General features: G+C 42.3%; 2 protein-coding genes across 4 annotated transcripts; one reads left to right on the top strand and one right to left on the bottom strand.

Moving 5' to 3' along the window:
* Window positions 1-336: 336 nt before the first annotated feature.
* On the bottom strand, window positions 337-3,987 carry LOC148320565 (queuine/queuosine transporter SLC35F2-like). 2 transcript variants are annotated; one of them, XM_088279510.1, is made up of 9 exons: window positions 3,600-3,987; window positions 3,014-3,116; window positions 2,755-2,927; window positions 2,412-2,539; window positions 2,036-2,195; window positions 1,809-1,965; window positions 1,613-1,665; window positions 1,270-1,424; window positions 337-939 (listed from the first exon to the last, which is right to left on the bottom strand). In XM_088279510.1, the coding sequence occupies exons 2-9, from the start codon at window positions 3,100-3,102 to the stop codon at window positions 742-744; spliced, it is 1,113 nt and encodes a 370-aa protein (XP_088135636.1). In that variant the 5' UTR covers window positions 3,103-3,116; window positions 3,600-3,987; the 3' UTR covers window positions 337-741. The 2 variants fall into 2 exon arrangements, with proteins under 2 accessions (XP_088135636.1, XP_088135637.1); XM_088279511.1 differs by having other exon boundaries at window positions 3,678-3,987.
* A 1,368-nt stretch (window positions 3,988-5,355) lies between these two features.
* On the top strand, window positions 5,356-13,319 carry LOC148320564 (cullin-5). Of its 2 annotated transcripts, none has more exons than XM_088280097.1 (19): window positions 5,356-5,435; window positions 6,156-6,265; window positions 6,354-6,453; window positions 7,061-7,237; window positions 7,311-7,452; window positions 7,898-8,043; window positions 8,109-8,189; window positions 8,724-8,817; window positions 8,929-9,059; window positions 9,281-9,388; window positions 9,530-9,594; window positions 9,671-9,803; window positions 10,185-10,316; window positions 10,395-10,518; window positions 10,905-11,080; window positions 11,176-11,337; window positions 11,530-11,648; window positions 12,081-12,204; window positions 12,369-13,319. In XM_088280097.1, the coding sequence occupies exons 1-19, from the start codon at window positions 5,412-5,414 to the stop codon at window positions 12,561-12,563; spliced, it is 2,343 nt and encodes a 780-aa protein (XP_088136223.1). In that variant the 5' UTR covers window positions 5,356-5,411; the 3' UTR covers window positions 12,564-13,319. The 2 variants fall into 2 exon arrangements, with proteins under 2 accessions (XP_088136223.1, XP_088136224.1); XM_088280098.1 differs by lacking the exon at window positions 5,356-5,435 and adding an exon at window positions 5,444-5,712.
* Window positions 13,320-14,137: the final 818 nt, after the last annotated feature.

Genomic DNA, 14,137 nt, shown 5'->3' with positions numbered 1-14,137 from the left:
TTTTATGAAATCAGTTTAATTGTAAACAATAGATAATCATAGTTTGGCAGATAACAGGCATCAAGGCTCAAGTCAACGCTCAATGAAATTGTGTATAAAAATCTGGCACTTTGAAAAAAGGCATTTGTTTTTACCACTTGTGTAGTAAATAATTACAAAAATTAAGGATTTTATGTCAGAATTTTCTACATAATTGTATTATGGTAAATAAAATGACTTTTGGGTTTAGTCATACACTTAAATATTCTTTCCACTTTTGGAACTTATAAAAAAGTTGACTTTTCCACATAACTGCATGAAAAATAAAAAATAAAAATGCACATTATATTAAATACATTAGTCAAATATGACTTTCAAATTGAAGTCATTTTTATTTTAAATTAAAAACAAAACAGGAGCAGCACGGTGGTCAACTGGTTAGCACAGTGCAGAGGTCGTGGGTTCAAATCCAGCCCCAGCCTCCCTGGGTGTGAGTATAAATGATTGTTTGTCTGTGACCCATCTGCAATTGACTGGCAAGCATTTTAGAGTGTGACAGCTCAGGATCATGAATAGCCTCTGACGTGTGTCCCAACAAGTAGCAAGCACCATGTTAGTAGCAGTAACATCAAAACAAATACTCAGTAGCTTTTCCGAAATGAACGTGAACAAAAGCTTGTTCTTGTAACACTATGATGGAAGACAACATTTGAGATGTCTTTCCTAGAACAGAAAGACTTTCTTTTTCTTCTTCTTCTGTGGTCAAAGCGCAGAGACCACCGTCAGGTGACTTTGTCCATTTCTGTCAGCTGGCAGCAGGCGGTCCGAGGCGCTCCGGGTCTCCTGGTCCGAAGAGTCGCGGGAGTCAGGCTCGGGCTGAGCAGAGTATGTGGGCACGGCGTTGAAAGTGACAAAGCCCAACATGATGAGGATGAACGCCATGATGTACAGTGCTGAGAACTGGAAATGAAAATGTTCCATCGTTGAGATATGGAAGAAAAAAAAAACATTTGTCAAGTTTAATAATTTTCAGAACTACTGAATATGATTGTTTAAGTAACATTATTTCATGATTGTGTACATGCTAGATGCATGGCGATGATGTTTTATAATCCTCTCGCATTTCAAGTGCGCTGTTACCTTCTTGCGGCATTTATGCACAATTGCAAACCCCTTCTATGCAGGCGTCAGTTGAGATCAACCCCTAGTCGCTATTCATAAATTTCAGTTTGGCCACTACAGAAAATGAATGGACGAGGAAATAGATTTTTTTTTGTTGTTTCTCCCTACCGTGTAGTGGAAGAGGAAGAGGCCACAGAAGAGGCTGAAGAGGTCAGCGGTGAGCAGTGACAGGTTGACGGCGGTGGCGCTGGTCCTCTTCACCACCACCGGCATGAAAGTGTACAGTGCGAACATACACAGCACGTACAGGACAAACAGCATGGCTGCGCAAGACAAAGACGACAATAACATCAACATCACAGATGGATTACACATGGGATTCTCAAAACTTTTTACACAAAGTTAAAAAAAGAACTGCTACTGTGCTTTCTACAGACCACCATCATGACCAGTGAAATACGGTTAAATGTTCATGACAAATTTACACAATTAAGATGGAGAGTTAACTCACCAATGTGAAAGTTCCACTTGATTTTCTTGACTGCACTGACTTCGAGTGCGGTTCTGTGGAGGAGAACAGCTTCAGCCAGAGGAAAACTAACTAAGTAACAATTTCCATACATTTATTATTCTGTGTAAATGCCAAAAAAAAGTGGCTTTAATTATAGTTAAAAAAAATTTTTGGGGGGGTGGGGTGGAAAGCTCACAATTGAATCCCGCTGATGATTGTCCCGAAGAATCCCATCATTCCTAAGAACTCCACCCGGCTGCGGTTCTTCACGGTGAACTCCTGGCACATGTTGGACACGGCGTAGAGGACGGCGCTAATCAGCACCAAGCTGTCGCCCAACATCACATCGCTGGCTGCAAAAATCAATCCATTCATAGAAGGTGGCGACTTCATTTGGAGAAGAAAGAAAGAAGGCCTCTTTACTGGATCCTTGGTCTCTTCCGGCCAGGATGTCAGCACCCACCATGGCGCCCACGCCAAGCAGGCACACAGTCACGGCAATGTAGTGTAGCGGCCTGTAGCGAGTCTTCAGCAGGAACCAGGACATGAGCATCAGCGCCGGTACCACGAAGCAGTCTAGCAGCTGCAAAACACATGGTGGTTTTCATGGCAATTTTATTATTTTTAACTCTCCCCTAATTCAACCTTATTACCATAAAACATTAAACTTTTTTTGCAATAATTAGCTAGTTTCCCAATTCTGTTCTTTTTATCCATCATGTTCATGTTGGTGTGGAAGGATGGCAAAAGCTTTTAATCAACAATAAGCAACAATACTATACTTGCTGTTGCGTTTCACCTGGATGCTGGTCAGCGTGGTGTAGCGGTAGGCCTTGACAACCGTGTAGTTGGCTTCCACGTCAGCCAGACCCATCAAAAGGTACTTCCACCACTTGGTCTTGAGCACCTGCAGGAAGTTTTGCTCCCCTGGAGACGCACAAAAAAAATGCATGCTGCAGTGCTATTTTTTTTTTTTAATCACAGACCAAACCGAATAAGTGTAGGAGGGAGTGGGAGAACATCAGGATGGTATGAATCTCTGTAGAGCAGTGCAGGGAATGCACATAACATTGTGGAGTGAGAATCTATTGGAAAGCTAGCTCAAAACGAATAACACTTTCACTTTCACAATCCATTCTGACCTTTGCGGGTGCAGAGGACGGTGGAGTAGGCGAGCAGCAGCAGGGCGTAGTTGAGGAAGCTTTGCAACATGGGCGTCTCTGCGCCAGCGTCAGCCAGGTACTGGCAGCTCACTGCCGTGCCGCAGATCATCAGGGACAAGACCTGGCCCATGACCAAGGTCTTCAGCAGATCCCTGGAAAGAGGAGAGCATGTGAGGAACAACGCCTGCTACCTCAGATTAGGTCCCAATAAAAACAGGTCCGCATTCCAAGCGCTCACCACGTGAAGACATCCTTCAGTTTGTAATTGTACAGACCGCAGGCCAGTCTCAATTTCCCACACATCTTCTCATCCGGTTGGGCCTCCATGTCTTGACAGCACTCTAAGATTACAAAGGAGACATGTAGAGGAATTAGTGTCCTGGATAATTAATTAATGAAAGCATGTCACAAGTCACACTGGAATGTCTCATGCTTCCAATTAGTGGTACTGTCCAAGATTGTCTTGCTGGATAATGTAAGAATGACTCCACTAATGGAAACACGTGTTATTTAGTTTTCTTTTCTTTCCCCGTCTTTCGTGGGTACTTATCTTCAATTGATACAAATTCCGCTGATAGCTGAAATATAGCACAAAACTGATTAAAAAAAAAATACAAATTAAAAATGCTTAGTGCCTTACTCTTTTTTTAATTTCACAGACATCGTAATTTACCGCACCAAAATGACTGGTAAAAAAAGTATAGTTTCACGTTCAAATTAACGTGGTTTTGGCACAGAAATGCCAGCAATTCATTATTTCAGAAGATGACTCACTGGTAAGTTTCAATGACAACCAAACTATGTCAGACGTGCACGAATCTTACCTTGAGCTAATCAGCAGACTTCTCGTTGATAGTTTAAAGGATAAAACACCAAAGATTTACTTTAGTCCATTGACTCACATGATAATATTCAATCCGGCAATGTTAGAAGAAGCCAGTCCACATTCTGCCTCTTCGGGTAAGCGTGCAAGTTACGAGCCTTATCATGCTGCCGCACCGGAAGTCCCTTTCCCTCCTCTTTCTCCTCCTACTTCTCCCATTGGCGCAAAAATAACGACCTGTGACAGTCCTCGTGTCCTCAGTCGGAATTTTTCCTACTTTAATATAATTTGACACTTTATCATTTGGAGGGTCGGCAGTTTATTGGAGTCTCCTGTCTCGCTCCTGCTCGTTCAGAAGCGGTGACGCGTGGTACTCACGTCATTTTAGATAAAACCAATAGGACTACTTGCGTCTGTACGTCACATTTAGGCGTCGCTTCCAAATTATACAGTACCTGCCAAAACCGTACGAAAATAAATGTTAAATAATAAATAAATCATACGATATTAGGTAAATGAATAAAAAAAAAACAATTTCTTACGGTGATACAAATAGGCCATTAAAAACAAAATATTTTAAGAGATACGTTGTTGAAAAGAAATAAATATACTGTAATTAATTAATTACATAGTTTATTACATATTTTAGTGATGAAGCACGCACATGTTTCTTGATAAATGGCTTCCTGATTAATTGTTTGTTGTGAAAGTTGTTATTCAGCCGACTACAGTAATTAGCAGGGTTCTCTTTTGAGAGTGATTTCATCAGCCCATTGGCATGCGTTTTGCATAAGTAAATCACAGCCGAGGTTGACTGTGACCAGATGTGTGGAAGATGACACTCAATGCAATGAGTACATCAATTATGCCATTAAAGATGGCTTGGCTCTCTTTTGAGTAAATGGGTCGATTTCCCTGCTGTTGTTATATTTGGACATGATTCCAAGAAGTTTAGATAAAGCATAAAGTTTTAAAAACCTGTATTCTTAATTATAAAGCTGCAACATAAACCTTAAATAATTTTAAAATATCACTTGGATAACACAAAATACGACCTACATTGTAGCAAGAATATTCTTCCTCCTCTTTTCTTCTGCAAACTGCTCTTCTTATCTTGAAGTGAAGGATGACTTCTTTGCACTGGTGTGGGAAAACACCCGTCCAAGGTTGTCACGCACCAAAAGAATGATAACAAGCACCAAAACTATTCTTCAACACTTTCACCTCATCTTTAATCTGCCATGCATATCTTGGATATAATCCTTTTGTGGGTGCAATTTTGGACCTTTCTGATCATTGCAGATATTAACTGTAATAATGTAGTGCACCTATTCCACCTGACTTGAGGTGAGTGGGATACACCCTGGACTTTTCGCCAACCGATTGCAGGGCATAGTTTTGTATTTTTTTAACTTTATTGCAGAGTTTTTCTTTATGCTTATAGTTGTCATGTTAAATATTTTTTTAATTATCTGTGCTGTTAATGCAGGTTTAAAAATCGGTTAAAAAATTACTGTATAACCTTGTCATGCATTGTTGTTGTTTTGTGATACATGATTTTAATCAAGACCGTTTTTTAATGTATATATATATATATGTATACTTATACGTCTTATATATATATATATATATATATATAAATATATATATATATATATATATTCTTATAATTATTATTTTTATTACTATTACTACTGCTACCATTATCGTTGTTATTATTATTATTATTATAGATTCTTGAAACGATACATGCGATATGATGACCAGCCGCCAAGCTCTCGCGAGATTCGGCGCGACTATAAGTTAAGGGAACATGGCGACGTCTAATTTGCTAAAGGTAGGAGCCCACTTCAATTTAATTAATTTCCACTTATCGGCCGCCGATGTGCGTGTCAGCCGCGAGTCGCCGCGTCGTCGTGAGAGTCCCCCGCTTCCGGAAGAGCCCCGTCAGCGGATCACCGCCAGCGTTATCCGCTTTGACGCCGGCACGGGGAGCATTTTAACTTGGCTAGCATTTGCTACCTGACAGAGATTTAGCAATGGCAAAGCTACCACGTTAGCTTCTTAAATGAGAGCAGTGGCAAGAGCGGTAACATGCGAAGGGCGGAAGAAAGGTAGGAAGGCCCGGCAGTGAGGGCTCCGCGTAACCCGCCGGGACGTGTTTTTGTCCGCGCGCCCCCACGCAGAAGCCGCGCTATCATCTGTCAAGCAGGCAGACACAGGAATCTGCAGCTGACTGGTTGGCCCCCTTCAAACCCACGCTAAGGGCTGCCAAAAGGCATCTGGCGGGGGGTATTTTCTGCACACTGAGCCGCCACTAAACCCCCTCACTGGCGTCAAAGGCAGCCTGACAGTCACCTATTTGGCTTAGTTCTAAAATCAATAATCATGCACATCAACAGGCTGCATTGGTACTGCTTTTTATATGATGGGGAGTTGCAGATTTTAATCATTCTCCATTAAATAAATCCACGAGGGTTACAGCCACCTGTCAGTGTTCATATTACCAGTATTATCACTAATGTAATTTATGTTTTTTTCTTTTCTTCCCTCCCAGAACAAAGGCTCCCTTCAGTTCGAGGATAAATGGGACCTGATGCGTCCCATCGTATTAAAGCTGTTACGGCAGGAGTCAGTCACCAAACAGCAGTGGTTCGACCTTTTCTCGTAAGTTAAAACCAAAACAAAAAAAAGTTTATGTCAAAGTTCATACCCAAGGGAAACTTTAGTTGGGGGACGCCTTCTCTTTCCGCAGAGACGTCCACGCTGTCTGCCTTTGGGACGACAAAGGTCCCGCTAAGATCCACCAGGCCCTTAAGGAGGACATCCTTGACTTTATTAAACAAGCACAAGCAGTAAGAAAGAATGAGACTGCAATGACAGATTTAACATATTGACATTACATCTCACATTTTGATTTATTTTCAATTTTCCTAATGCCTCCTCTCTGCATGCGAGCACACTGGTATATTTTCCCATTGTGCGTTGCTCTTTAAATCTGCTTTTCGTAGTGATACTGCTGTGGCTCAGATACTGAAATGGAAAAACACTCCAATCACCAGTCACCTCACAGAGGAGATCTGAAATGTGCCTGGGTTGCCAAGATTTTACAACAGCAATGTATAAAGCGGTGTATAATAGAGAGATGGCCCCTATTTGAGGGAAGTTAATGTTGTTGTTTTGTTAAAGGACATGTCATTTGGAGTGTGGCATTTATTTATTCAAATAGATGATGCACCAAGCAAATTAAACGTCATCTTTGCAGACAGTCTAATCTCCAGGAAATGTGCACTGTGGTAATGATTTTTGTCAAGAATAGTTATCAATGAATTGAGATAATTACACTTAACGACTATTTGAAGCACTGTTTGGTATTCTCTCAATCCCTGTATTAGAGAGATGGTGCCTATTTTTAGTTTAGGTAAATTTATGTTTGCCATGGTTGCCACTGTTTTCTCAAAGCGGGTGCTGAGTCACCAGGATGACACGGCGCTGCTTAAGGCCTACATCGTGGAGTGGAGAAAGTTCTTCACGCAGTGCGACATCTTGCCCAAGCCGTTCTGCCAGCTGGAGATCACGCTAATGGGCAAGCAAGGCAGCAACAAAAAGTCCAACATGGAGGACAGCATCGTACGGAAGGTGAGTGGCCGAGCGGGAATTGAAGGATTGTCGCGGGGTACGCTAATGACCGCCGCTTGTCTTGATCCCGCAGCTGATGCTGGACACGTGGAACGAGTCCATCTTCTCCAACATTAAGAACAGGTTACAAGACAGCGCAATGAAGCTGGTCCACGCCGAGCGGCTGGGGGAAGCCTTCGATTCACAGTTGGTCATCGGAGTGCGAGAGTCTTACGGTGAGCAACCGTCTACTATTGGAACCATGTAGCAACCTAACAAGTTGCTAAAAAGTGCTGTTTCCTTATGCCGTGTTCTGGGGGGTTTCGTGAATAAACTTGTGTTTGGGGTGATGCCTCTCTTTTTGAAATGTGAGAGTGATGATGTCTGGGCGTGTTGTGGTAAAGGCTTCACTTCACTGGCTGCTTTTTTCCTTTGAGGAAAACTGAAACACCTTTTTGGGCTTGCGTATTCATTTATTGTAGTGGATGATGCACTCGGTGCTCAATTAGGCCATGGCGTGACTTTGCGTAAAAACATTATTCAAAGTGATTTTAACCCCATCCAGTTGCAACAGATGCTCCATTTTTTATAATTTTTTATTTTATTTTTTTGGAAGTGCAGACATTTGATTTGACGAGACAAAACAATGAGTGCATGATGTTCCTCTCTTCGTTCCCGCAGTGAACTTGTGCTCAAACCCTGATGACAAACTGCAGATCTACAGGGATAATTTTGAAAAAGCCTACATGGATTCCACTGAGCGCTTCTACCGAACGCAGGCGCCAGCGTATCTCCAACAAAATGGCGTCCAGAACTACATGAAATATGTGAGCTCACAGCATTTAATCGCTATACGGAAATAAAATTCTAACGTCAATATGTGCTCGATTAGGCTGATTCCAAGTTGAGGGAAGAGGAGAAACGTGCACTACGATACCTGGAGACGAGGCGCGACTGCAACTCTGTACAAGCAGTGAGTGTTAGACCCTAGACACAAACAAGTATACTTTTTCTCTTTAATATTTTGTATCGAATGTATTGCGCCTTATGGCCATCCCTCCCATGGTAGAAAAAAAAAAAAAAGAATTAGTTGACCAATTTGGAAAATTTCATTTCAAAAAGTTTGAAGAAAAATCGCCACTTCAAAGCTTTGCGTGGATCATTTTGCTGCCCATATTGTAGAAATAAGTTGCCCCATCTTCATATTTCTGGAAAACTTTGATTCAGAGTGGCGCCACCATTTTGATTCTTCACAAAATGTTCATTTCAGCGGGATGGAGGCATCTACACGTAAGGGCAATGATATTTACACATCTAGTTCCAGATGTGGCTGAGCACAAACGAGCCTTAACCTCGTCAAGCTCGTCTCCAATCAATGGCCAGTCCAGTTTTTTCAGAAATCGGGATACCGAGTGTACTTTTTTGTTTAATTTGACAATCGAGAGGTTGGGCAGGCATGAAAAAACACATTTTCCGTAAAAGTAAAGCCGTCTGTTCTGCTTCCCAGCTAATGGAGTGTTGCGTCAACGCTCTGGTAACGTCCTTCAAGGAGACCATCTTAGCCGAGTGTCCAGGCATGATCAAGAGGAATGAAACAGAAAGTAAGTGCCCCCTTCACTTAGGAGCCAGGAATTAGCCATGACCAAAACCTTCACACATAAAGCGTCCATTTGCTGTTTTTTTTAAATCTTGCCTTTTTCTGTTACTTAAAGAGCTGCACCTGATGTTTTCGCTGATGGACAAAGTGCCGAGCGGCATCGAACCCATGCTTAAGGACTTGGAGGAACACATCATGAGCGCCGGCCTTGCCGACATGGTGGCCTCCGCCGAGACCATTACCTCTGTGAGTGCTGCAAAGGACCCCTTCCCCCCCTCTTCTAGGTTTTTGTTTTGTTTTTAATGGGGAAAAAAAACCGGGCGTGCCGGTAAACCTCCCCCACACACACATCAGGAGCGCCAGTGGAACCCCAAAACAGGGGGGAAAAAAGCACTCTTTGGAGCCTTTGATTTTTGTGCTTCTCAGCATGTCCGCCCCTTTCAAAATGCGTTCCCATTTTGTTGCAGGATTCAGAGAAATATGTGGAGCAGCTGCTCACGTTGTTCAACCGCTTTAGTCGTCTGGTTAAAGAAGCCTTCCAGGACGACCCTCGTTTCCTCACCGCCAGAGACAAAGTGAGTCCCGCGTCGGCCAGTGACTCTTTTCCACTGCTTGGGCCTGCATGTTAGCGTTGGAGGTGGCTTTGTCTTCTCAGCCTCTGTGGAAAAATGACAAATAATTTGGTTTGTTCTCAACTTCTTCTCACCTCTCCGCAGGCCTATAAAGCGGTCGTCAATGATGCCACTATATTTAAATTAGAACTTCCCATGAAACAGAAAGGGTAAGACATTGTGCGATTTTGCCCTCCCCCATATAACAAACACCATATCATGTGACGGCACACACTGTGTTTGCAGCGTGGGCTTGAAAACACAACCCGAGTCCAAGTGTCCGGAGCTGCTGGCCAACTACTGTGACATGCTGCTCAGGAAGACTCCACTCAGCAAGAAACTCACGTCGGAGGAGATTGAGGCCAAACTCAAGGAAGTGGTGTGTGTTGTTTTTTGTTTTTTTCTCACCTTTCTCCTTGGGTGTTCACAGCACAGCGGGTTTGTCAGCACGGAGCGCTGTTGTAAAACTCACACACTGGATTGTAACTTTGAGTCAACATTTGGTACATACAATGACATTTAACACATTGGCTATATCAAAGGCTTTAGTCTCTACAAAGATACTGCATTTCATCAAATGAGTCCTTGAGTTGTGGCATTGGAATCACACAATTTGCATTTATTCAGTACATTATGCATTTAAGCTTGCGAACGAAAATGTTGCTCTTGTTTTGGAGCTCATATAACTAATGTTCCTAATAAAGTGGCTCTTGACTATATTTACCCGTCATGTGTTATTTCTTTTCCACGTGTTTTATAGTTGTTGGTTCTGAAGTACGTCCAGAACAAAGACGTGTTCATGCGCTACCACAAGGCCCACCTGACCCGCCGCCTTATCCTAGACATCTCGGCAGACAGCGAAATCGAGGAGAACATGGTGGAGTGGCTCAGGGTAAGGTCAAGTGCAAAAAGGCAGGAAAAAATTCTAACATCTACCCGTCACCAAACTTTTTCTCTTTGATCCAAACAGGAAGTAGGAATGCCGGCGGACTACGTCAACAAGCTGGCCAGGATGTTTCAGGACATTAAAGTATCGGAGGACCTCAACCAGTCTTTCAAAGAAATGCATAAACACAACAAGTTGGCTCTACCAGGTAAAAGACAAGGAAATTAGCATGGATGTGACGTCATTGTAAAACTTAAAAAAACACTGTTCCTGTAACGCATATCAACAGAACATGCATCCATACACACAAGCATATATTCTCTCTACTTTGCGAACAACTGTTCCTGGAGTTTAGTTGGGGACCTTCTCTGCATCTTCTTTTGAGTCTTAAATAGGTATATCTTTAGTCGACCTCAGTGCTGACCAGCTTGTTGTGACAGGTACTAGACTGATGGCACGTAATTCTAAATTCAGACTTGGTTGAATACAGTAAACATAAATAAATAAAAATGATTGTTTCTTAATCTGTAATATAGCGGAGGAACATTATTTATGTATGTACATGTGTTTTAACCAACCTCTCTATTTCTTTAGCTGACTCAGTCAACATCAAGATTCTCAATGCGGGCGCGTGGTCACGGAGCAGCGAGAAAGTGTTTGTCTCGCTGCCCACGGAGCTGGAGGACTTGATCCCAGAGGTGGAGGACTTCTACAAGAAGAACCACAGCGGACGCAAATTACATTGGCATCACCTCATGTCCAACGGCATTGTGGGTGTCACGCGGCAATCTCATTTGATTGTTTGGCTGTACAAAACACTAAAGCTCAAGGCTGCTTGTTTTTTTTTTGTTTTTTTTTGCCCCAGATTACCTTCAAGAACGAGGTGGGCCAGTACGACCTGGAAGTGACAACCTTCCAGCTGGCTGTGCTCTTCGCCTGGAACCAGCGGCCCAGGGAGAGGATCAGTTTTGAGAACCTCAAACTTGCCACGGAGCTTCCTGACGCAGAGCTGCGTCGCACACTCTGGGTAAAAAAAAGCTTCTCTTTATTTTTTTATGCTGAACATTTGATTTGCTTTTCAGCTACTTGTTAAAATAATCGTAGTTCTAGTAATGCTCTAGAAAATGAATGCATGATTTTTTGGGTTGAACTTCACTTTGTCTGTCTCTTTATTCGCCACAATTCTGACCCATCATGTCTCCCTCCTCCTCTGTTCCAGTCTCTGGTGGCGTTTCCTAAACTCAAGCGGCAGGTGCTGTCATACGACCCGGCGGTGTCGTCGCCCAAAGACTTCGCCGAAGGAACGTTATTCTACGTCAATCAAGAGTTTTCCCTTATGTAAGCAAAATTCTTTATATACCGTATTTCCTCAAGTTGGGTTCCCTTTGCTAAGGGATGGCATAATTATTCGCCACATGCGTCATCCTCTTAAGCATCATCAGCTTATCATTTTCCTCGTTTGGGGAGTGCCGCTGTATATTCCAGATCGGAAAATAATTGAGGTTTATGACGTACATTCCCGATCGTGTCGTACAAGCGGCACTACAATAAAAAATCTTTTCCAGAAATAGTCCCTTGTATTTAGTTTTAAAATGCACTTTCACGTGACATAAATTGTTAATATACATAACTACATCCTGGCCAATTTTTGAGCAATATGGTAGATTTGTATTTTTTTCCAGATTTTTATATGGACTGTATTGTAAAATAAAATGCAAAACTAAATGTCACAACACCTTGTTGGTTATCTTTGCATTGATATATTTCCAGAAAAAATTCAAAAGTTCAGAAGCGGGGAAAGATCAACCTGATCGGTCGACTGCAGCTCACCACAGAGAGAATGCGGGAGGAGGAGAACGAGGGCATCGTCCAGCTCAGGATACTCAGAACACAGGTACATCGCAACCATCAGACGATATAAAGCGCTACGGTGTTGCCTTCCCGTTTTCAAACGCGTTTTGTAAGGCAAGTGTTGTGGCTAAAGGATTTTTAAAAATAAAAATTGTGAAGGTGTCTCACTAGCCGCTGTTGATACCGCCCATTTTCTTTGCCATACAGGAGGCCATCATCCAAATCATGAAAATGAGGAAACGTATCAATAATGCCCAGCTGCAGACGGAGCTGGTGGAGATCTTAAAGAACATGTTTTTACCACAGAAGAAGATGATCAAGGAGCAGATCGAGTGGCTTATCGACCACAAGTACATCAAGCGGGACGAGGCCGACATAAACACCTTCATCTACATGGCATAGCACAACGGTTTGGACTTGTGGCTTTTTCACCCCTTTCAAACGGGCCTGATGGACACTAGAATACTTCCAGGCCCACTTGACCCCCACCCCATCATTTTCCACTCCCCACCCCCTATTTAAAATGAAATGCTGTGCAGGGAGGCATGAATCAAAAGACTATTTAAAAACACTTCCTGCCTTAAAGTTGTATAAAGAAGAAAAGCAAAGTCTGCACCTCGTGGTTGTAACTGTTTTTTTTTTTGTTTTTGTTTTACTCTTTTCGGAATGCTTCTACAGCGTGCTGGCTTGCTCGCTCTCACCTGACTCTTGTGGAATTCTACAGACAAATGCTGGAGGATCAGGGGCGGGGGCACCACCCATGCTCCACTTTTTGTGTGTTTTCCAGTGTGAAGCCTCCACAGCACTTGGAATCCAGCTCGCCGCTTCAAGGCAGCGTAGGGGCTTGGGGTTTGTTTGTATTGTTGTTGTGAGAGTATCACTTAATCAGGACTTTTTTTTTTCTTTGCGTACAGTGCCAGATCGAAACGTTCACTACGTTTAACCCCCCGGATTCAAATCTCTGTTTTCTGAGGGGGTAAAGAAAAATGTAGGAGGGACGTTTTGGATTTCGAAATGTCCTCAGGGTCAACTGAGGGCGATGTCGGAGGTTTAAACCGGGTGAGGTGAAGCCCGAGTCAGTATTAAGTATCAAAAGCTTTTCAGCGGAGTGTACCGTGAGATGTGAATAAATAAAATAAACAGCACCTTAACATGAAAGCGTGTTATGCGCCTTTTTCTCCTTCCTTTGTCAGCAAGGTTACAGGACGAATGTCCTGGAGTAAATTAATCTTCTCCAGGGTACACGTTAGAGCCTGATCACGATGGGATTTTCCTTTTTCTTTTTTTTTTTTTTAATTTTATTTATTTATTTATTTTTTTAAATAATTTTAAATATTTTTTATTTTGAAAGTTTCACTAGATTTTCTGTCGTATCCTCTAATCGCAGTTTGTGCTCCTGTGAATCCTAGAAACCAGAAGGAGGCTATGGTAACCAGTAGGGGGCGTCAGAGCAAAGCTTTAAAAAAATCTGCAATAATTTTAGACAGTGAAAATGAAAACTAGAATATCTTGATTTTACTTTTTTTTTTTTCTTAATGTATTCCTTAAAAATCCCTTCACTTAGTCTAAATTTTGTCACACAAATACAGGATGGACCAGAAATGTGTGTATTTCAAAAGTTATCTCACCATAAAGTTTGATTCTTTGGAACTGTACAGGTATACAAGGATGTCAGAAAAGCAGTTTTGGGCAAAGGAAGGGAGTATGCAAAAGAAAAAGTGGGTCTGAAGGAAGAACGGAGTTTCAGTGAGGCAATGTATGATGCATGGTGAAATACAGAAGGAAGGTTGACGGAAAATGTTTCTGCAAAGAAAGGAAAGATATATCAAATACGGTCTGAGGAAAAGAAGACTGGAAAGAAAGAAGGTCAGGCAGAAACAAAATGACAGGTGGGAGTGAAGGAGGGATGTATGGGGAAAATGGTTGTTACCGAAGAAAAGAAGGCAGGTAAGCAGGTTTCGATGTCGGACGAAGGA

This window comes from Idiotropiscis lumnitzeri, chromosome 17, assembly GCF_059441095.1.
Source record: "Idiotropiscis lumnitzeri isolate Australia: NSW breed Sydney's pygmy pipehorse chromosome 17, RoL_Ilum_1.0, whole genome shotgun sequence".
Classification (NCBI taxonomy): domain Eukaryota; kingdom Metazoa; phylum Chordata; class Actinopteri; order Syngnathiformes; family Syngnathidae; genus Idiotropiscis; species Idiotropiscis lumnitzeri.
The sequence above is the reverse complement of the archived record's forward strand: the minus strand, read 5'-3'. Positions and strand labels throughout refer to the sequence as shown.

Excerpts from the sequence above, each read along its gene's own strand:
- LOC148320564 (XM_088280097.1), top strand. The coding sequence starts at position 5,412 with ATGGCGACGTCTAATTTGCTAAAG. Across the intron at positions 8,190-8,723 it reads ACTGCAACTCTGTACAAGCA|CTAATGGAGTGTTGCGTCAA; the intron begins GTGAGTGTTAGA and ends TCTGCTTCCCAG. Across the intron at positions 9,060-9,280 it reads CCGCCGAGACCATTACCTCT|GATTCAGAGAAATATGTGGA; the intron begins GTGAGTGCTGCA and ends ATTTTGTTGCAG.
- LOC148320565 (XM_088279510.1), bottom strand. The coding sequence starts at position 3,102 with ATGGAGGCCCAACCGGATGAGAAGATGTGTGGGAAATTGAGACTGGCC. Across the intron at positions 2,540-2,754 it reads CGTCCTCTGCACCCGCAAAG|GGGAGCAAAACTTCCTGCAG; the intron begins GTCAGAATGGAT and ends GTGCGTCTCCAG. Across the intron at positions 1,966-2,035 it reads CGGAAGAGACCAAGGATCCA|CCAGCGATGTGATGTTGGGC; the intron begins GTAAAGAGGCCT and ends TGATTTTTGCAG.